The 19,340-nt window shown below is 45.1% G+C and overlaps 1 protein-coding gene across 1 annotated transcript in view; it reads right to left on the bottom strand.

Annotated features, from left to right (window-relative positions):
• Positions 1 to 10,928: 10,928 nt before the first annotated feature.
• The window catches only part of frmd6 (FERM domain containing 6), a 79,115-nt gene continuing 70,703 nt past the window's right edge, over positions 10,929 to 19,340 (bottom strand). The window contains exon 14 of the mRNA XM_034159329.1: positions 10,929 to 14,164. Within this exon, the coding sequence (XP_034015220.1) occupies positions 13,874 to 14,164 (291 nt within the window). The 3' untranslated portion in view covers positions 10,929 to 13,873. The remainder of the gene's footprint in view (positions 14,165 to 19,340) is intronic.

Genomic DNA, 19,340 nt, shown 5'->3' with positions numbered 1-19,340 from the left:
GGGCTCAGACAGTCTCTGTGACATGTTGGACCAGAGTGGTGTGCCAACATTCCTAATCTAGAGATGAAAAAATATCCACAGAATAATCAGGGAGGCATTTTAGCGGGTTTAGCTGCTGTACGTTCAGACTGCTGCTGTGTACTACGGGCACACTCAGCCATCTTGACTGAGCTGTTCACGAGCGCCACTCTTACAGCCTTGATCATCTCAACTCCAATGCTAGGGAGCACCACTCCACCAGATTTAACCTTCTTACTTAGGTTGGCTGCTCCCTCAGCCTTACGGACATGCTGTCCCTTGGTGCGGTTCCTACTGTTATGACCTGACTGGAGGATCACTGCCTCCGTACCTCAGATGATGGGATCCTCAGGCACATTGACACAAACCTTTCAATGGGTGAACAAGTCCTGGTCATTACTATATGGCCTGGTCCTGGATGGTGGCATGTCAGGACACTTCATCCACTGGTCCCCCACCTGGATGTGGAACAACTTCAACCCTTTTGTTCATTTTTCACAAATTTTTCCGCTCTGAATGGATGTCTCCAACATGACCGATTTGTGATGTCACATGAAAAAGATCGATTCTTGCATAAGAATATCAATTAGCGGCACATTAGAATATAGGGTAGCACAGATTAGCCCCACCTCAGTCAGGTGCAATATTAAAAATGCTACACAACCAGGGGCAGCTCCAGTGTTTTTTACTGGGTCATGGATGGCAACCACTCAGGTAGACAACTAGTCCATACCCACCTCCCAATGTAATGATCTATCTTTCCTAGGCAAGTGATACATGAGCAGCCCCTTGGCCTTTTGTCATTGCTGGGGTACCCACCACTGAGACACCGTGTACAGTGAAGCACACCACATGGCCTCAGTGCGACTGTACATCCATCCATCGAGACCTGGTCACTTCCAGGAGAAAGAGAGATGGAGAGAGAACGACTGAAAGAGAAAGAATGTGTGCATCAACAATGAAATTAAGTTGCTCCTGGTGTGCAGTTGAGGCCCTTGTTTGGCAGCATTCTGACATCAATGTGCCTGTGTGTGAATGAGTGAATGTGAAGCATCATTGTAAAGTGTTTTGAGCATCTGCATGAGATGGAAAAGCACATAAATACAGTCCATTTACTATTACATATCCCATCTAGCCTAGGAACAACTAGAGATCCCTGGGGAGAAACTGGAGGAGATGGTCAAGGAGGGGGAAGTCTACACTACCTGTTTTACCCCGGTGCCACGGCAATCCCATCTCATATAAGTGATGCAAAAATGACTGAAGCTTAACAGAAGTGCAAATATCAATGCAGAATTTGTTCACAATTAAGGGGAAAATACACTGAGACTTGAAAGATGGCAAATTTTAGAATTGACCAGTCAGTTAATACTGCAAGCATCAACTATAGTCACAAATTTTGGTTTGTGAGTGAAAGAAGGTGACTGCAAATACAACTGATCAAATGAGTTTCCTTCACAGAGTGGCTGGGTTCAGTCTTAAAAACAGGATGAGAAACTCTGACATTCACAAGGTGTAAAATCGCTACTCCTTAACACTAAAAGGACCCAACAGAGGTTGATCACGTATCTCATTAGGATGCCTCCTGGACATCTCCATTTGGAGGATTCTAGATATGTCTAAATATGAAGATATCATTGGGTGGGCCAACAAAATGATGCAGGATATCACCTAACCTCTCTGGCCTGACAGCTACTTGATATGCCTCACGGGACCGGGATAAGGTGGCTGGGCCCACCGTTAAAAGACAGGGCAAGGAATTCTGACTTTCAGAAGGAGCCCAGAGTAAAGCTGCTGCTGCTCAGCACTGCAAGAACCCAGTTAAGGTCCTACCCTAGACAAATATGTAATCTTATTAGATCACTGATCTATGTGGAGACATCAAGTAAGTAAGTCCCTTCAGCTGCTCCCTTGTTTTCACTACACCTTGGATCTGCATGTTGAGTTGGCACAAGTTTTACATCAGATGCCCTTCCTGACACAACTCCACACTATATGGAGAAATGTGGCAGGGGTCCACAACCATCACCTTATTGTGGTGGAGAGATTTGTGTGCCCTCATAAACTTGAAAGCTGTGTTGTCTGGAGACTTCGTGCTCCTGGCAGGGTCTCCCATGGCAAATTGGTCTCAGGCGAGGGACCAGACTAAGAATGGTTCACAATGACACCATGACAAAATGAGGAAGAGGAAATGTGACCTGGCCCGGAGGTAGTACGGGGCCCCTGTCTGGAACAAGGCCTGGATGGAGACCCTGTCAGTGAACCCCTGGTGGGTGGGCTTGCACAGAGCCCGGTTCCCAAAAATGCAACATGGACTTTCCTTCTACACCCTGTGGGCTCACCACTCTCAGGGGGGAACCGCTGGTGTCAGGTTCACTGTCCCATGGGTGGCAGTGAAAGTCGAGGGCCTCAACAGACCAGACCCAGGCATCAGAGGCTAGCTCTAGGGGCATGGAATGTCACCTCGCTGTGGGGGAAGGAGCTGGAGCTTGTGCGGGAGGTGGAGCATTACCAGCTAGATCTGGTGGGCCTCACCTCCAGAACCATTCTCCTTCATAGGGGTTGGACCTTATTCTTCTCTGGAGTTGTCCAGTGTGTGAGGCACCAGGCAGGTCTGGGGATACTCACGAGTCCCCGGGTGGGTGCCACTACATTGGAGTTTACACCGGTAAATGAAAGGGTCGCCTCCCTGCGCCTTCAAATGGCAGGGAGGCGTTTGTTGTTGTTTGTGCATATGCACCGAACAGCAGTTTGGAGTATTCAGCCTTGACAGAGACACCTGGAGAGGGATGAGTGGGAGGAACGGCCTCCCTGATCTAAACCCGAGCGATTGTTTGTTATTGGACTTCTGTGGTAGTCATGGACTGTCCATAACAAACACCATGTTTGAACATAAGGATGAGCATAAGTGTACGTGGTACCAGAGCACCCTAGGCCAAAGGTTGATGATCAATTTTGTGATTATATCATCTGATCTGAGGCCGCATGCTCTGGACACTCGGATGAAGAGAGGGGTAGAGCTGTCAACTGATCACCATCTGGTGGTGAGTTGGATCACAGGGTGGAGGAGGACTTCAGACAGACCTGGTAAGCCCAAACGGATAGTGCGGATGAACAGGGAATGTCTGGAGGAGCCCACTGTCCAACAGAACATCAACTCACACCTCCAGTGGAGCTTTTCTAGCATCCCTGTGGAGGTTGGAAACATTGAACTGGAATGGGCACTGTTCAAAGCTTCCATTGCTGAAGCTGCAGTGGGGAGTTGTGGCCTAAAGGTCTTTGGTGCCTCAAGGGGCGGCAACCCTTGAACACCGTGGTGGACACCAGTGGAAAGGGAAGCCGTCCAACTGAAGAAGGAGTTCATCTGGGAGGCAGTTGTAAGGCACTGACAGGCCCAAAGGGCAGCAGCCTCTGTTGTGGGGTAGGCAAAGCAGCAGGTGTGGGAGGAGTTCGGAGTAATCATGGAGAAGGACTTTTGGTCATCACCAAGGTGCTTCTGGCAGACCGTGAGACATCTCATTAGGGGAAAATGGTGAACCATCCAAGCTGTCTACAGTAAGGATGGGACTCTATTGACCTCAACTGAGGATGTAATCTGGTGCTGGGAGGAACACGTTGAGGAACTCCTGCATCATATTGGAGTGCCCTCTATAGTACGGGCAGAGCTGGAAGCTGATGGGGTACCGCATCATTTTCCCTGGTGGAAGTTACTGAGGTAGTCAAAAACTCTGCAGTGGCAAGGCCCCAGGGGTTGATGAGATCCGTCCAGAAATGCTGAAGGCTCTGGGTGTGGAGGGACTGTCTTGGTTGAGACATCTCTTCAACATTGTGTTGAGGTCTGGGACAGTGCCTAAGGAGTGGCAAACTGGCGTGGTGGTCCCCATATTTAAAAAGGGGGACCACAGAGTGCAACTACAGGGGCATCACACTACTCAGCCTCCATGGTAAAGTCTACTCCAGGGTGCTGGAAAGGAGAGTTCGGCTGATAGTCGAACCTCTGATTGAAGAGGAACAATGCGGGTTCTGTCCTGGTTGTGGAACAACCGACCAGCTCTTAACTCTCACAAGGATCCTGGAGGGTGTCTGGGAGTATGCCCATCCAGTCTATATGTGTTTTATGAACTTGGAAAAGGTGTATGATCGGGCACCCCGGGAGATACTGTAGGAGGTGCTGTGGGAGTATGGAATGAGGGGGTCCCTTCTCAGGGGCATCCAATCTTTGTACTCACAAAGCGAGAGCTGTGTTCGGGTTCTCGGCAGTAAGTCTGACTTGTTTCTGTTGGGGATTGGCCTCCTCCAGGGCTGAGCCTTTTCACCAATCCTGTTTGTGATAAAGTTGCCAAGTGCACTAAACAGTTGGCAAGTATAAAATCTTACATCACCTACAAATCTCTGCCAACAAAAGACAATAAAAAAGAACCTCCAGCTTCCACCTTTGTTCTTAAAGTGTAAAATACCAGAGGGGTGTTATTGTGTGTCTGCTTCATGTTCAAGCTGCATTGATATTTTTCAAGATATAAGAACAATATTTGGTGTGGCCTTAAGTATGAATCCACTGTCTCTACTTTTGGGTCATCCAAGTCAGGATGCTAGCTCTAGCGGACTTTATGATATGCTCACCTATGCTGCAAGAAAGAACATTTTTATCACTCACTCATCTTCAACTGATAAACCTCCCTTTGGCCACATTATCCACCTCTGACTGGGGGATCCCGAGGTGTTCCCAAGATAGTGTGGAGATACAATCTCTCTACCTAGTCTTGGGTCTTCCCCGAGGTCTCCTCACAGCTAGATGTGCCTGGATCACCTTCCTAGGGAGGCGCCCAGGAGGCAACTGTGGGATTACATGCTACATCCACTATGTGAGATTCTCCATGAGGCACTTGTGTAGGGATTCCAAATTCTTCTCCCCATCCCATTAAAATCATGTTTTCAGTGACTCACATCTTCTTCCACTCTGGTGAACTTCAGCACACGTCCACTGACAAAAGCGGAACAGGAAAGTAGAATTACTGAGTCATGGTTACTGTGGAGGCGAACACAGGAAGCTCCTGTCACCAGATACAAAGCACAACAGCTCTTCCTGGGTCCTCTAAGACCCGTTTTGGTCTTGTCGAGTGACAGTAAGGCCCCTCCCTCTCTCATCCCAGAGAGGAGAAAGAAAAGAAAAAAGAAAGAAATCCAGAGACCCGTTCATCTGTAATCTGATTACTGTGTTTTATTATCAGCTCTGGGGATCATCTCTGCACCCTGCGGTGTGAGTGCAGCTGTTGTACTTAATATGCTGGTTTAGTAATTCAGTTAAGCCACACAGGCAGATGTGGTCACAGCAGACACTATTATTCACTAGTATCACTAAAATTACCAACACAAGGTGACGTTACTGTCCATATTACTATGTATTCTTACGGTTACTAAAAGCTATTTAAAAACAAATAATAATTTTCTCAGCTCATTAAGTTGTGTCTAATTTCTCATCTGAGATTGAAAAGGTATAAAACACATCGAAGGTATTGTTTAGAGCAAGGAGGTGGGTGAAGGATGCTGCGGTGGGCATCTGTGTGCGCTGCTGGCATACGTGTGTTCGCGTCATATGGGGTGGGGTTGGTACAGCTGAATGCAACAGAGGGAGGGGCCTGGATCTGTTTTCTGATTTACGACCATCTGGCTGCTGTCCTGCCCCAATGGCCTGTGGGATTACGTAGCCTTTACCAGTGGCATTGTCTCTTAGTGCAGAGCTCCCACAGAGTGGGGACACGGTGAGTGGGTGCGTGGACGTCTGCAGAAAAGATGAACGAATCTAGATGTTAGAGGCCTTGTTAATGTGGCGTCCAAACATGATAACCTCCTGAATGTAGGCCTGAAACACGCTGCTCCACAGCCAACAAGGCAAGAGGGATGAGGGGGCAGAGAAGAAGAGAATGGATTTCCCCCTCTGTGTTGCCATGGTGACAGCGATAGATGGTGGAAGAAAGACTGATTTCCTGTACAGCTGTGCAGGAAAGAGAGAGAGAGAGAGAGAGAGAGAGAGAGAGAGAGAGAGAGAGAGAGAGAGAGAGAGAGAGAGAGAGAGAGTGTAGTGTTTGCTGATGAAGGCATCCATTTTTGTCTTTCATATTTGTCTCTGTGGTGACATTAATCTTTTTCTGCCTCGGTGTCACATGTATATGTAGGTTTTCTTCAGCTCGTCTTCCCCTAGTCAGAAATGCTAAATGATATGAAAACTTCTTGATCGAATATTTTGTTTAAATATCTTTTCAGACGTTTCTGAGTACAGCGTTCACAAAACAATGCCCCCCCATCACAAAAAAACTACTATTTTTAAACCCTTACTAATTTGCCCACAGCCACAGCGACATAAAAGTTAATTTTTACACTGTATTGTGTTAAAAATGTCAAGTTAATAACAAAGTCTGATGTTGGAATGGAACAGTGGCTGTGCCAAGGGGGGCTTGGGGGGCTTAAACCCCCCCAATAATGAGCCAAGCCCCCCTCAGCCCCCCCAATAATTCTGCCAATAATGTGAATAGCGACTGACATATTTGTGGATCTCAACTGCAGTTTTGCACTGAGAATGTCTCAATATTGTGTAACTGAGCAAAGTGATGAATGCAATCATTCTAAGTGATCTGTGTGTGCATTGATACCACATTTTAGAGGAGCACGGGTGACTAAAACATATACCTTGGTATTTATAAAGCAATTTACTATATATTGTTCATTTGGATGACATTTTGTGGAGCCCCTCCAACTTTTACCCCAGCTCTCCTCAGCTCCCCCACCAAAGATTTCCTCGCGCCGCCACTGGAATGGAAAACAAGCTCCCCCACACTGCAAAAACTGATATATAAAAAAGTAACAAAAGCCTTGTTTAAAGAAAATTTGACTTAATTTTTGTCTAAATAGAAAAATAATCTTGTCAAGCATTTTTCACATAAGAAAAAAATGCCTTATTTTGGGAAAAAGTATCTCACTTTTTCTTAATAATTAGTTTTTTCCAGCTAATATCAAGCTGTATTTAACCAGTAACAAGGAAAGGCAACAGATTTCAAATCACACAAGCAAAGGAACAAGATTGTTTTCCTTATTTTAAGACAGAGGCTAATCATAAAATAAAAATACTGTCTAGTTTTAAGCCACATTTTGATTATTCTGTGCCAGACATTTTGCTAGTTTTGAGAATTCTAACCAAGAAATTTTTTCTTACCCCTTTGGCAATTTTTTTTTTTTTTTGCTTAATACAAGACAATTTGGCTTGATTTTGGATTATTTGCCTTATTTTGAGAGGGACAGTTGAGGTATGAGGTACATTTTCAAACAGTGGCTCTGATTGGTACAGTAGTATTATCTGCTGAAACATAGAGGTTAGTGTGTTTGATTTCAATGCAGAAGGTTCCCAGTTCAAACCCCACACCTGCCACATTTCTCCATGTAATGTGGAGGGCATCCAGCGTAAAACCTAATTCCAATTCAACATCCAGATCCACCTGGGATTTACTGTGGTGACCCTGAATGAAGACAAGGCAGCAGCCAAAAGGATTTACTTTACTATCTACTGAAATGCAAATATTATTTCCAGCATTACTTGAGCACCTGCAGTTGCACAACTCAAAATATTGTCACATTTAATTATAAATGGGGCTACTGTTAACTTTCTCTAAATTTTTCTTATTTTATTCTTTAATACTTAAAAATAACTAGAAAAAGTAAAGTGTGCATCCAGTTTCAATTTTTAAACCTCACCTTTTTTCTACTGGTGGTGGGTGTTTCTCCTTCAAGCTCAGGTCCATTGCCCTGGGAGTTTTTGGGTCCTGCACAGCATCTTACCTGTTCCTTAGTATTGTACTCTTCTGGAAAAAGACCTCAGATGTTGTAGCTGGAAATTACTGAAGCCATTCTCTGAGTTTGGGGGGGTCACAGCTCACAGAAGTCCATTTTTCACTGGGACCACTGTGGCCTTTATCTGCCCCATCTTCTCTCAATCTCCCTTTGAATTCTGGCACTTCTTGATTTTCTTATGCCCCTTCTGATGTTGCTGTCACTTGGAATTGCCACATCAACCATGACTGCCCTTTTCTGCTCGATGTCAACCACCACTATGTCTGGTTGCACCCACTTGCTGTCTAGAACCTGAAGTCCCACAGCGCCTTAGCTCTACTATTCTACTGGTCTTCCACACTTGAACTTTGGTATCTCCCGTCTGTATTTAGCAAAGATGTTCCGATACCCCAGTTCCTTGGTTGTGCCTTTCTCAGCGTATGCTGTGGGACCCTCTGACCTGCACTTTTTCCATCTCTCCCTGCTCTGCCAAAAATGGTTTAGCTCATTCAGGTATTTGTTAGTTTGTGATTGGCAGAGCACACATGAATCAACTAATTCGCTTTGGCAAGCAAATGTGCAGGTCAGGGGGTCGCTGAGGACTGAGTTATTAGTTAATGGTTAGCACTGTTGCCTTATCGCAATAATGTCCCAAGTTTGATTCCGATCTGGTCCTTTTAGTGTGGAGTTTGCATGTTTTCCCCGTATTTCCGTAGGTTCCTTCTGGCTGCTCCCACTTCCAAAAACATGCAGGTTCAATGAATCGGTGACTTTAATTTGACCATAGTGATCAGGGGCATTGCCAGGGATTTTGGGCCCCATGAAAAGAAATCTTACTGAGTCACATCCCATATTAGTGGAACAGAGAAGTATGACTTTTGGCCAGAATTGTTCACACGGTTATGCAAGCATCAGATTTGGCATGAATGTTCTACATAAATCAGTGTTTGGGAAAAGTGCTGGCCACGTGAAAATCCAGTATGATGGCCAGGTAGGGGTCAATGAAGAATTACACAGGGGTCAAAATTTTAAAATGCTCCAATCACATTGAAAGCTATACCACATTATGTGTCTGATCATAAAGATTCCAAAAAAGGTATAGTTTGAGCTATCTATGACTGAATGTTATGGAGTTATGGGGTAAAAACAGCAAGAATGGTAAGAAAGGTCAGTTTCAGTTTGTACAGGGGTAAAAAGTTAAAGTTCCTCCAATTTTTGTCAAATGTGATGCAAATTATTGGCTAATAGGGTTTTAAAAAGGAATAGTCTGCACCATGTGTCATGCTTAGTTGTCACGTTACAGGGTAAAATACGTCACATGTCATAGAATCCAATGTACGTCAACATTGTTTGACATTTACTCTGCAAACCATGCATTCAACACAGTCAAAACTATGCCGTATATTAATCCTATTATTTCAACCAATAATTTGTACCACTTCTTACCAAAACTGGTGCAACTTTAACTTTTGACTCCCGCACAAACTGAAACTGACCTTGCTTACCATTCTTGCTGTTTTTACCCCATAACTCCATAACATTCAGTCATAGATAGCCCAAACTATACCTTTTTGGAATCTTTGTGATAATGTGGTATAGCTTTCAATATGATTGGAGCATTTTTAAATTTTGACCCCTGTGTAATTCTTCATTGACCCTTACCTGGCCATCATATTGGATTTTCACGTGGCCAGCACTTTTTTTTCCCAAACACTGATTTACGTAGAACATTCATGCCAAATCTGATGCTTGCATAACCATGTGAAGGATTGTTTCAGTTATCTGCTGCAGTATATTATTTTGTCAGTATTATAAATGTATTAGGGGCCTCTCTGGGCCCCTGTCAATCATGGCCCCCTGGAATCCTTCTCCTTATTCTCCCCTTTTCAGCACCTCTGACAGCGACTAAGACATAGTGAGTAACTAAGACCAGTTTCACATCAACTACTTTTAGCATTGATTTTACGAGTCCTAGAGGCAGAAATAATAACCTCACATTTATTAGGGATTTTCTCCTAAATCAAGTTGAAAGCCGTTTTTGACTAACTTTGCTTAGTGAATGTGGTGTAAAGTACTGACAGCGTTAACACTAGTGTGACATTTAGCATGCAGTTTACATGCTGATAACATCTTTAAATGCTAATAACACGACCAAGCTACCAAAAATGCTAATGTACATGACATAATGTCACATTTAAGCGCTGACAGGTTACATACCTCATAAATGAGTCTACTGTTGAGACAATCCAGTTACTCCTCGTGCAACTTGTAAATTTTCATTTACCTAAGTCTTCTACTTTTGGTTTTTGCCAGGAAAATACTCTGTGCTTGAGTCAGTGCATGAAATAAAAATAAATAAAAGTCGGCTAACAAATCACTCAGCGGACAAAAGCGGCCGTGCGGGCGTCTCTAAAGTGCTGCAACACTGCCCCCATGTGGACAATGTAACTTTTGCATCGCAGTAATTCTGGGCTACACTAGAGGGCAGTGCAACCCAATTTAAAAGGAACTGTAACCGTTCAATAGAAATGCTTCATAACTTGTTTCAGTAGTTTTACTGTAGTGTGTGCAACATAAACAAATAAAATGTATAAATGTTGTTTTTGTTACCGAAAGCAGTGTCCTGGCGAAGATTTGTGGCAGAAAAAAAAATCAAGCATCACAATGAAACTAAAGTGTTACTTTCCTCTTCTGCCTGTTGCAGTAAGAAGTCAATAATTTTGTCATCTGATAATCATGAACTTTTATAATCAATCTTCAGCAAAAGAGAGAGCGATCTCAGCTTCTCACGAGTGACGACTGGCTGCTTTTCTTTTTGCAATTTGTACAATTGTGTGTTTTGAAGTTTGTTGGATAAATAAGTTAAAAAAACTAAACTAAAAAACTCATCAATGGCTCTGGTAGTTTTCATTGTTTTTCTAATTCATAGATTGATGATTATTCATGTGCGAAGTACAAAATAATTTTAAAACTTTTTTCCTTGTTTTTGTTAAATGAACACATAAATGGTAAATTAATCTGCAATGAAAAACTATTCCTTTTACATTATTGCAAACTAAGACAAATCTGAAATCACGAGAGAAAGACGAGTCTTTTGGTAAATAAAGGTACCTTTTTAATGGATATTGGGGGCATTAGTACCAACAAGGCACAGACCAGACTTCATAATAATAATTAAAACAAAATCATATTTTTTTAACTACAGGGTGATTGAAAAAACACTTTTTAAAAATTTGTAAAAGGAGATCCTTTCACAGAAAGGATTATGGACACATAGTGCAGACATACAGACTCTTACCTGGTGTATGAGCATATATTAAAGTCGTAAAGGAATGAGCACAATATATGATGACTTGGATTATAGTTGTATGGCTATTTCACACAAACTGTATTAATATATGTAGAAGAAACATTATTGTCCATCAAAATATGAATTCAGACAATGTCCACCAAAAAGCAGAAATAATTACAAAACAGTGCCAGCAACAACCTGTAAGAGATATATAGAAGTGTCTTAGTTACGTAGCAGTATCGTGTATGAAATGTAGTACATAGACACATTTTTCAAACTTGTTCATAAATGCTGTGGAATGGTGTTCTTGTATTAAAGAAAGACTCAAAATGGGTGCAATGCAGTTTTGTTTAAGTTAACTGGTCTGGGGGGCTGCACAGAGACAAAACCAACACAACATACATGCAGCTCGGCAACACAGTCAACAAGTTTAAAAAGTAGAGATACTTTGCTAATCACCGGGACAATCATACCTAACAATCTGACTGTGAGCACACAACACAGAATCCAGGCTGTTTCAATACCTAAACCATAATTTCAATCCCATCTCGGAAATTTGTGTTTGTATAAGTGAACGGAGATAAATTTGTAACTCTTTGGTCAGCATTCTGCAGCTAAAACAACATCGCTTTATGAAAGTATTATTGTATTATACTAGTTAACTCAATCAGATTTAACCTACTGTATTTTCCAGACTATAAATTGCATTCATTTTTGATGCATATATTTCACAAGCATGAAGAAAAAACATTTTGTTAACAATCTGGAAAGACTATTCAGTCAAACACTCACATAAAGAACGTAAGTTAAATATCTTTAAGGTTGTGTTTCTTGTTTCCCACTGTGTGGAAAACCACAATTTTTGTTTAATGTTACACTTTTTTTTTGTCTGCGTATGTGTGTGTGTGTGTGGGGGGGGATAACATACAAGTCCCTTTGGAATGTAAGTCACAGGTCCTCCCAAACTAGTTAAAAAAAACAAAAACACAAAAGAAAACATGATTTATAGTCTGGAAATTACAGTTATACAAATGTCTGTTCTGTTTTCAGAATTTCTGCTGCATATGATTTAGAAGCAATGGTAGTGACCACCATACATAACCAGGACTTCAGAAGTGAAATAAACTGACAAGGTCATTTCAAATTACATGTAACTTTAACCCACATCCGTCCTAATATCCATCATGCGTGTGATGACAAGATTATTCCCTGCAACAAGCCCACACATGTCCAGCAGGTGGCAGAATATAGCATATAAGCAAAAATAAATTTGCTTTACTCATCAAATTGGTGCATCGAGTGCAATCTGTTTACTCTCATTATATGCCTCTTTAACAAAAAAGACTTATGAGATGTTAGCGTTTCTGTTTTTGAATAATCATGCTCACACACTATTCATTCACTCACTGCATCTCGGAGGGTACATGCCTAGGCTTATCCAAAGCCTAGGAATACTTAAAAGACACTGTAACAGGCTTCAGGTGACTGGGAGACACTAAAACTTGTCTTTCTTGTTCAGATACACAAAATAAAGCATCTGACATCATACGTCCATAATACTGTCACATACTTTGCTTGTAATACTGAATGCGATCACGTTTTCAACATATACAAGTCCGTACAAATCATAAAAAAACAGATGTAATGTATGTCAGTTAAAATGAGAGGATGAAAAATTCAAATGAACAAATTCCAGCTTAAAACAGCAGAAAAAGCACAATGAAGTAATAATCAGAGCTGAGTGAGCAAAAAGAAATACGTGTATGCATCAAAGCGTATGGACTGTTTTTGGCTGACAGCCACCTGGGCTCCATTTTGCGTTCTGATTATAGGGATGCGTTCATGGCCGAGCACCACACAAGTAAGGACATGTCTGAACCTACTCGACCTCATTCCTCTCAGAAAACTCCACTGAGTCGGGTTTCACAGGACACGGAGCCGTGTGAAGCAGTGATGCTTTGTTGGGTGACTAAAATCACTTTAATCCCTTTGAAAAGAAGATTTTAAAAGGTTTGTGAGAGCAATATGTGTTCTAATGGAGTGGATCTTTAAAATGATCTAGATTATGTTGTGATTGTCAAGGCAAAGGTTTGACATCTGCATAGTGAGAGGAAGGCACGCTCCGTGTGTTGGCACACTGCACACCCGGCTGAGGTAAAATGAAGCGGCGACGCTGCCTAGAAGAAGACTGGCAGGGAAGGAGAGAGTCACGGCTGGTGTCTCTAAAGGGGTAACGGGCCATTTCATCTTCCCACTCGACAGAGATGCTGTTTCAGGTCTTTTCTGTGTCGGCTTGTCTTTGGTTCAGAGCTCAGAGTGCTTTTGTCCTCTGTGGCAGATGATGTTTGAAGACCTGAGTCTTTTTATGGCATTAGAAGGATGAAGGAGGTAAACATGGCATTAGAATGTGAAACCGGTTTAGAGAAAACACTTTTGTTTTGATTTCTGCCAATCAGGAGAGACTTAAGTAATATTTTAAATATAAAAGTTTTCTTGAAACCAACTGTATATTCTTGAAAATTTAATTTCGTCAGAGTTCTTTGTTTGGATCTGATGTGTCTGACGTGGGACAACAGGGTTGAGCTAACTCGTTGCCAGTGCTGTTCACTGCTGAAAATAGAAACTACCACGTATCGACTCCCTGACATTCCTCTCCTGTGTAGTTTCCCGAGGACTGAAGCATCTCTGGATCGGCTACGGAGGAGAAACAACCATGAGGTTGCCTTCTTTCCACCTCGTACTCCGTCAGACCACAAACTCAGGAACCTCATCGCTGATCAGGTCCAGGGAGAAGTACTTGCTGGTTCTCTTGATGGGGAAGGGTTGCTGCTCTCCGCGTACGCCGCCGCGTTGTTCGGCCAGGCCCTGGTAACCGCAGCCGTCGCTGTGTTCCTCAGTGCAGCCAAACGTGTAGCTATGTGCGGTGTCCTGACAGAGCTCCGCCCACTGCAGGCAGTCCTTCTGGTAGAGTCGGATGTCGTCAAGCGACTGGCTGTGTCGGTCGGTTGAAGACTGAGGTTTCCTACATGCAGACGTCTGTGTGTGGACAGCAGCAAATTTAACATTCAGAAAAAAACTGAATGCAGTAACAAAGTTGAAATGACTTAAGAGCCACGTTACTCCATCAAAACTCTTCACCAGTAATTAACTGTATTCAAAAACTGAAATTGACTGCGTGTCTCACTTTCCCTCTTCAACTGTACTTTAGGTTTTGACTCTTCAAACTTTATTCTTGTTTAATGTACAACAATGAGACAAATAAGCACAACAACTGAGAAAAATAAGGACAATGGAGTAAAGCATCACAAAACAAGTGGGCAGTTTTCTGTCCGAGTCCATTCAAGTAAAAAAAAAGTTTCCTACTGTTTATAAATAGCACAAGGTTTTAAAAGATTTTAGATTAATTTGATGCTCTGTATGATTCATCTGCTTAATCATTTAAAAAAAAAACCTGTTCTTACAGTTGTTGCAATTCTTTTTTTATTTTGATGCTATTGTTCTAGTATGTATAAAAATCTGAAAGGTTTGACCTGAAAGTACTTTATGAAATAATCATTATCATCATTATTACTATTATTATTGTTGTTGTTGTTTTATTACTATAATAATAATAATAATTATTATTATTATTATTACACTTGTCAACACGATTTTTCATGGATGGAGTTTTTCAGCGGATTTGGGGTAATTTTGGGGTGCTGAATCAGAATCTGGAGTTAGTTTTTGCCATTCACATCACGTTTTTGAGATATGAAAACATATTTCTCGTATCAAGCATTGAAACAAAAGCTGCAGTCTCGCACACCTCTTCGGCACAATAAACAATATTACGGCTCTTGTTCACATTTCGTGAACCTGGTTTAAAAACTATGCTTTTTAAGCTGCTTTTGTTCAAGATTAGTGGCGTCAAACTCGTGAGTGAATGAGCAACTTTTGTGTAATCCATCAATACGGAACGTGCAGATTGTAAAAAAACATGATGTGATTGAGGAAATCTGAGCTGAGATTTGGATTCAATACCCCAAAATGATCCTAAATCAGTTCTTAAAGTCCATGCAAGAAAATTTCTTTTTTTTTTTTTGTTGACCACTGTTATTATTATTATTATTATTATTATTATTATTATACCTTGGGCCAGACTCGTGATAATGAGAGTATACAACAGGTACGTGATTCAGGTGCATGTACATTACAGATCAATCTTTCAATTTTTGTAAAATCTCCACCAATAGCATCATCTCTTTCCTTGTCCCTTTACAGGAAATTCCATGAGGACGTTTCAGATGTCCAACCTGTCCTCAGAATACTCAATCAATCTTGTGCCATTCCAAGTAATGACCACGTGTGTTGTGTGGGCCGCTGAAGAGGAGGTACTGCTGGCCCACCACCACCAGAGGGCGCCCTGCCTGGAGTGCGGGCTCCAGGCACCAGAGGGCGCTGCCGCATCATGGGAGTAGCCTGGGTGACAGCTGTCACCCATCACCAGACACAGCTGTTCCACTCAGCACAGAGGTATATCAGGAGGACGGCGTCTCCACCTCAGTGCCGAGATATCGCCTAAGACTAAGGTAGTATTCTCTGCATTTATATATTGCATAACCAGCTAAACCTGTTCAACCTTTTCAGGACTGGTGACCACAGATAGCTTCATTGTTTGGATAAGTACTCACCTTCCTGCTGTTCTTCGACAAGAGGTGGAGGCGGCTTCTCCCCTCTCCGTTACTGGGTGCGGTCATCCACGCCTGTGTGTTGTTGCTCTCTCCTGCCAGCAGTACCGGATCCGACGAGCGGAGGCAGTGGCCACCTGGGAATTCGGGACTTGGCGGTTCCAGTATTTCCAGGGTTCGGTGGCAGAGGAGATCTGGGTGGTTCCGGTTCGACTGAGACGGACGTCTCCTACCTTCGAGCCTGCCCACACGACACCAGCGGATTCGACCCCAAATTGTGTTTGTTATATTAATTGTGCTTGTTTCACAGAAGTAAATCTTGTTATTTACCTTCTCCATTGTCCGTTCATTGCGCCCCCTGTTGTGGGTCCGTGTTCCTACACTTTCACAACAGGATATCTCGGCCAGCGTCATGGATCCCGAGGGGCGTCAACCGGCTGTTGAACGGCCAATGGAAGACCAAGGCGCGGCGGAGGCTTCGGGAGGGGTAATCGGTGAGTTGCAGCGGATCCTCACCGCTTTCACCTCTCGGATCGATTTAATGACCGAGCAGCACGTTCTCCTAAACCGCAGGGTGGAGGCTCTCGCCGCACAAGTGGAGGCACGCCCTTCGGGCGCCGCTGCGGCTCTCCCTCCCGAGGACCCTGCGCGCGAAAGTGACGTTCCACTGGTCGTTCAACGGTCCCTCCCTCCGTCCCCTGAAGCATACATAAGCCCTCCAGAACCGTACGGAGGCTGTGTGGAGACGTGCGCGGACTTTCTTATGCAGTGTTCGCTCGTCTTCGCTCAGCGTCCCGTGATGTGCGCGACTGATGCTAGCAAAGTAGCTTATGTGATAAATCTGCTTCGCGGGGAGGCACGCGCTTGGGCTACAGCGCTCTGGGAGCAGAACTCACGGCTCCTTCATACATACGATGGGTTTGTACGGGAGCTCAGAACGGTGTTCGATCATCCCAACAGAGGAGAGTCCGCTTCAACCGCACTACTGTCCATACGACAGGGGCGTCGGAGCGCAGCTGCCTATGCAGTCGCCTTCCGCATCGCGGCGGCGAGATCCGGCTGGAATAGCACTGCCCTCCGCGCTGCCTTTGTAAACGGACTGTCTCTGGTCCTAAAAGAGCACCTGGTGGCTAAGGACGAACCGCGGGATTTAGATGGGCTCATCGATCTAGTCATACGACTCGACAACCGGTTAGAAGAACGCCGTCGGGAACGAGGCGAAGGGCGTGGCCAGGCACGCGTCGTCCCTCTCCCTTCCGGGTCCGATCGAGCTCCGCCCTCCCCACGCTCCTCTGTCTCTGCGCTCCGTGCGCCTATGGCTCCCCCTGCTGACGAAGCTATGGACACGAGCAGGGCAACATTTAGGGCACCTGGAGCACAAAGGAGGCGGGCCCACGGAGCTTGTTATGTTTGTGGCTCGAGTGAGCATCTCGCAAACGACTGCCCCGAGCGGTTAAACTCCAACGCCCGCCCCTAGAGACTGGGCCAGGGGTGGGCCAAAACATTCACATGGGACACACCCACATTGCTACATGACTCCCAGTCACGATCCTTTATGAGGATTCAACCCGGAAGGCCCCAGCACTGGTGGACACGGGCTCTGAGGGGAATCTGCTTGACAGTAGATGGGCCAGGGAGATAGGGCTCCCTCTGGTGGCTCTTACCTCGCCTGTGCAGGTTCGGGCGCTAGATGGCTCCCTACTCCCACCAATCACACATAAGACACCTCCAGTAACTCTGGTGGTGTCAGGTAACCACCGGGAGGTGATCGAGTTCTTCGTGACTCAGGCCACCTCCCGTGTGGTTTTGGGGTTTCCATGGATGCTAAAGCACAATCCCCGGATCGATTGGCCGTCCGGGGTAGTGGTTCAGTGGAGCGAAACCTGCCATCGGGAGTGTCTAGGTTCCTCGGTTCCTCCCGGCTCCCAAGCTAAGGAGGAGGTCCGAGTCCCGCCCAATCTGAAGGCGGTGCCAGCGGAGTACCATGACCTCGCTGACGTGTTCAGCAAGGATCTGGCTCTCACGCTTCCTCCCCACCGCCCGTACGATTGTGCCATTGATTTGGTTCCAGGCAGTGAGTTTCCGTCCAGTAGGCTGTACAACCTCTCACGGCCGGAGCGTGAATCAATGGAGACCTACATCCGGGACTCATTAGCTGCCGGGTTGATCCGGAATTCCACCTCTCCGATGGGTGCTGGTTTCTTTTTTGTGGGTAAAAAGGATGGCGGGCTTCGTCCATGCATTGACTATAGGGGGTTGAACGAAATCACGGTTCGCAATCGATACCCGTTGCCCCTGTTGGATTCGGTGTTCACCCCCTTGCATGGAGCCAATATCTTCACCAAACTTGATCTTAGGAATGCGTATCATTTGGTTCGGATCCGGAAGGGAGACGAATGGAAGACGGCATTTAACACCCCGTTGGGCCATTTTGAGTACCTGGTCATGCCGTTCGGTCTCACTAACGCTCCCGCGACCTTCCAAGCGTTGGTAAACGATGTCCTGCGGGACTTCCTGCACCGGTTCGTCTTCGTGTATCTGGACGATATACTCATCTTTTCCCCGGATCCTGAGACTCATGTCCGGCATGTCCGTCAGGTTCTGCAGCGGTTGTTGGAGAACCGCCTGTTTGTGAAGGGCGAGAAGTGTGAGTTCCACCGCACTTCTTTGTCCTTCCTGGGGTTTATAATCGCCTCTAACTCCGTCGCCCCGGATCCGGGCAAGGTTGCGGCGGTGAGAGATTGGCCCCAACCTACAAGCCGTAGGAAGCTGCAACAGTTCCTCGGTTTTGCTAATTTCTACAGGAGGTTCATCAAGGGCTATAGTCAGGTAGTTAGCCCCCTGACAGCCCTGACCTCTCCAAAAGTTCCCTTCACCTGGTCGGATCGGTGCGAGGCCGCGTTCAAGGAGTTGAAACGGCGCTTCTCATCTGCACCAGTTCTGGTGCAGCCCGATCCTAGCCGCCAGTTAGTGGTTGAAGTGGATGCCTCGGACTCAGGGATAGGAGCGGTGCTCTCCCAGAGCGGGAAGACCGATAAGGTCCTTCACCCGTGTGCCTATTTTTCTCGCAGGTTGACCCCCGCTGAACGGAACTATGACGTCGGCAATCGGGAACTCCTTGCTGTGAAAGAGGCCCTCGAAGAGTGGAGACATCTGTTGGAGGGAACAGCCGTGCCATTCACGGTTTTCACTGACCATCGGAACCTGGAGTACATCAGGACCGCCAAGCGGCTGAACCCCAGGCAAGCCCGCTGGTCACTGTTCTTTGGCCGTTTTGACTTCCGGATTACCTACCGTCCCGGGACCAAGAATCAGAGATCGGATGCATTGTCCCGGGTGCACGAAGATGAGGTCAAATCGGAACCGTCGGATCCCCCGGATCCCATCATCCCGGAGTCCGCTATCGTGGCCGCCCTCACCTGGGACGTGGAGAAGACCGTCCGGGAGGCCCTGACCCGTGTCCCGGACCCCGGAAACGGACCAAAAAACAGACTATACGTCCCACCAGAGGCTAGGGCTGCAGTCCTGGACTTCTGTCACGGTTC

This window comes from Thalassophryne amazonica, chromosome 19, assembly GCF_902500255.1.
Source record: "Thalassophryne amazonica chromosome 19, fThaAma1.1, whole genome shotgun sequence".
Taxonomy (NCBI): Eukaryota; Metazoa; Chordata; class Actinopteri; order Batrachoidiformes; family Batrachoididae; genus Thalassophryne; species Thalassophryne amazonica.
Note: the sequence above shows the minus strand (reverse complement) of the source record. Positions and strands in the feature narration are given on the sequence as shown.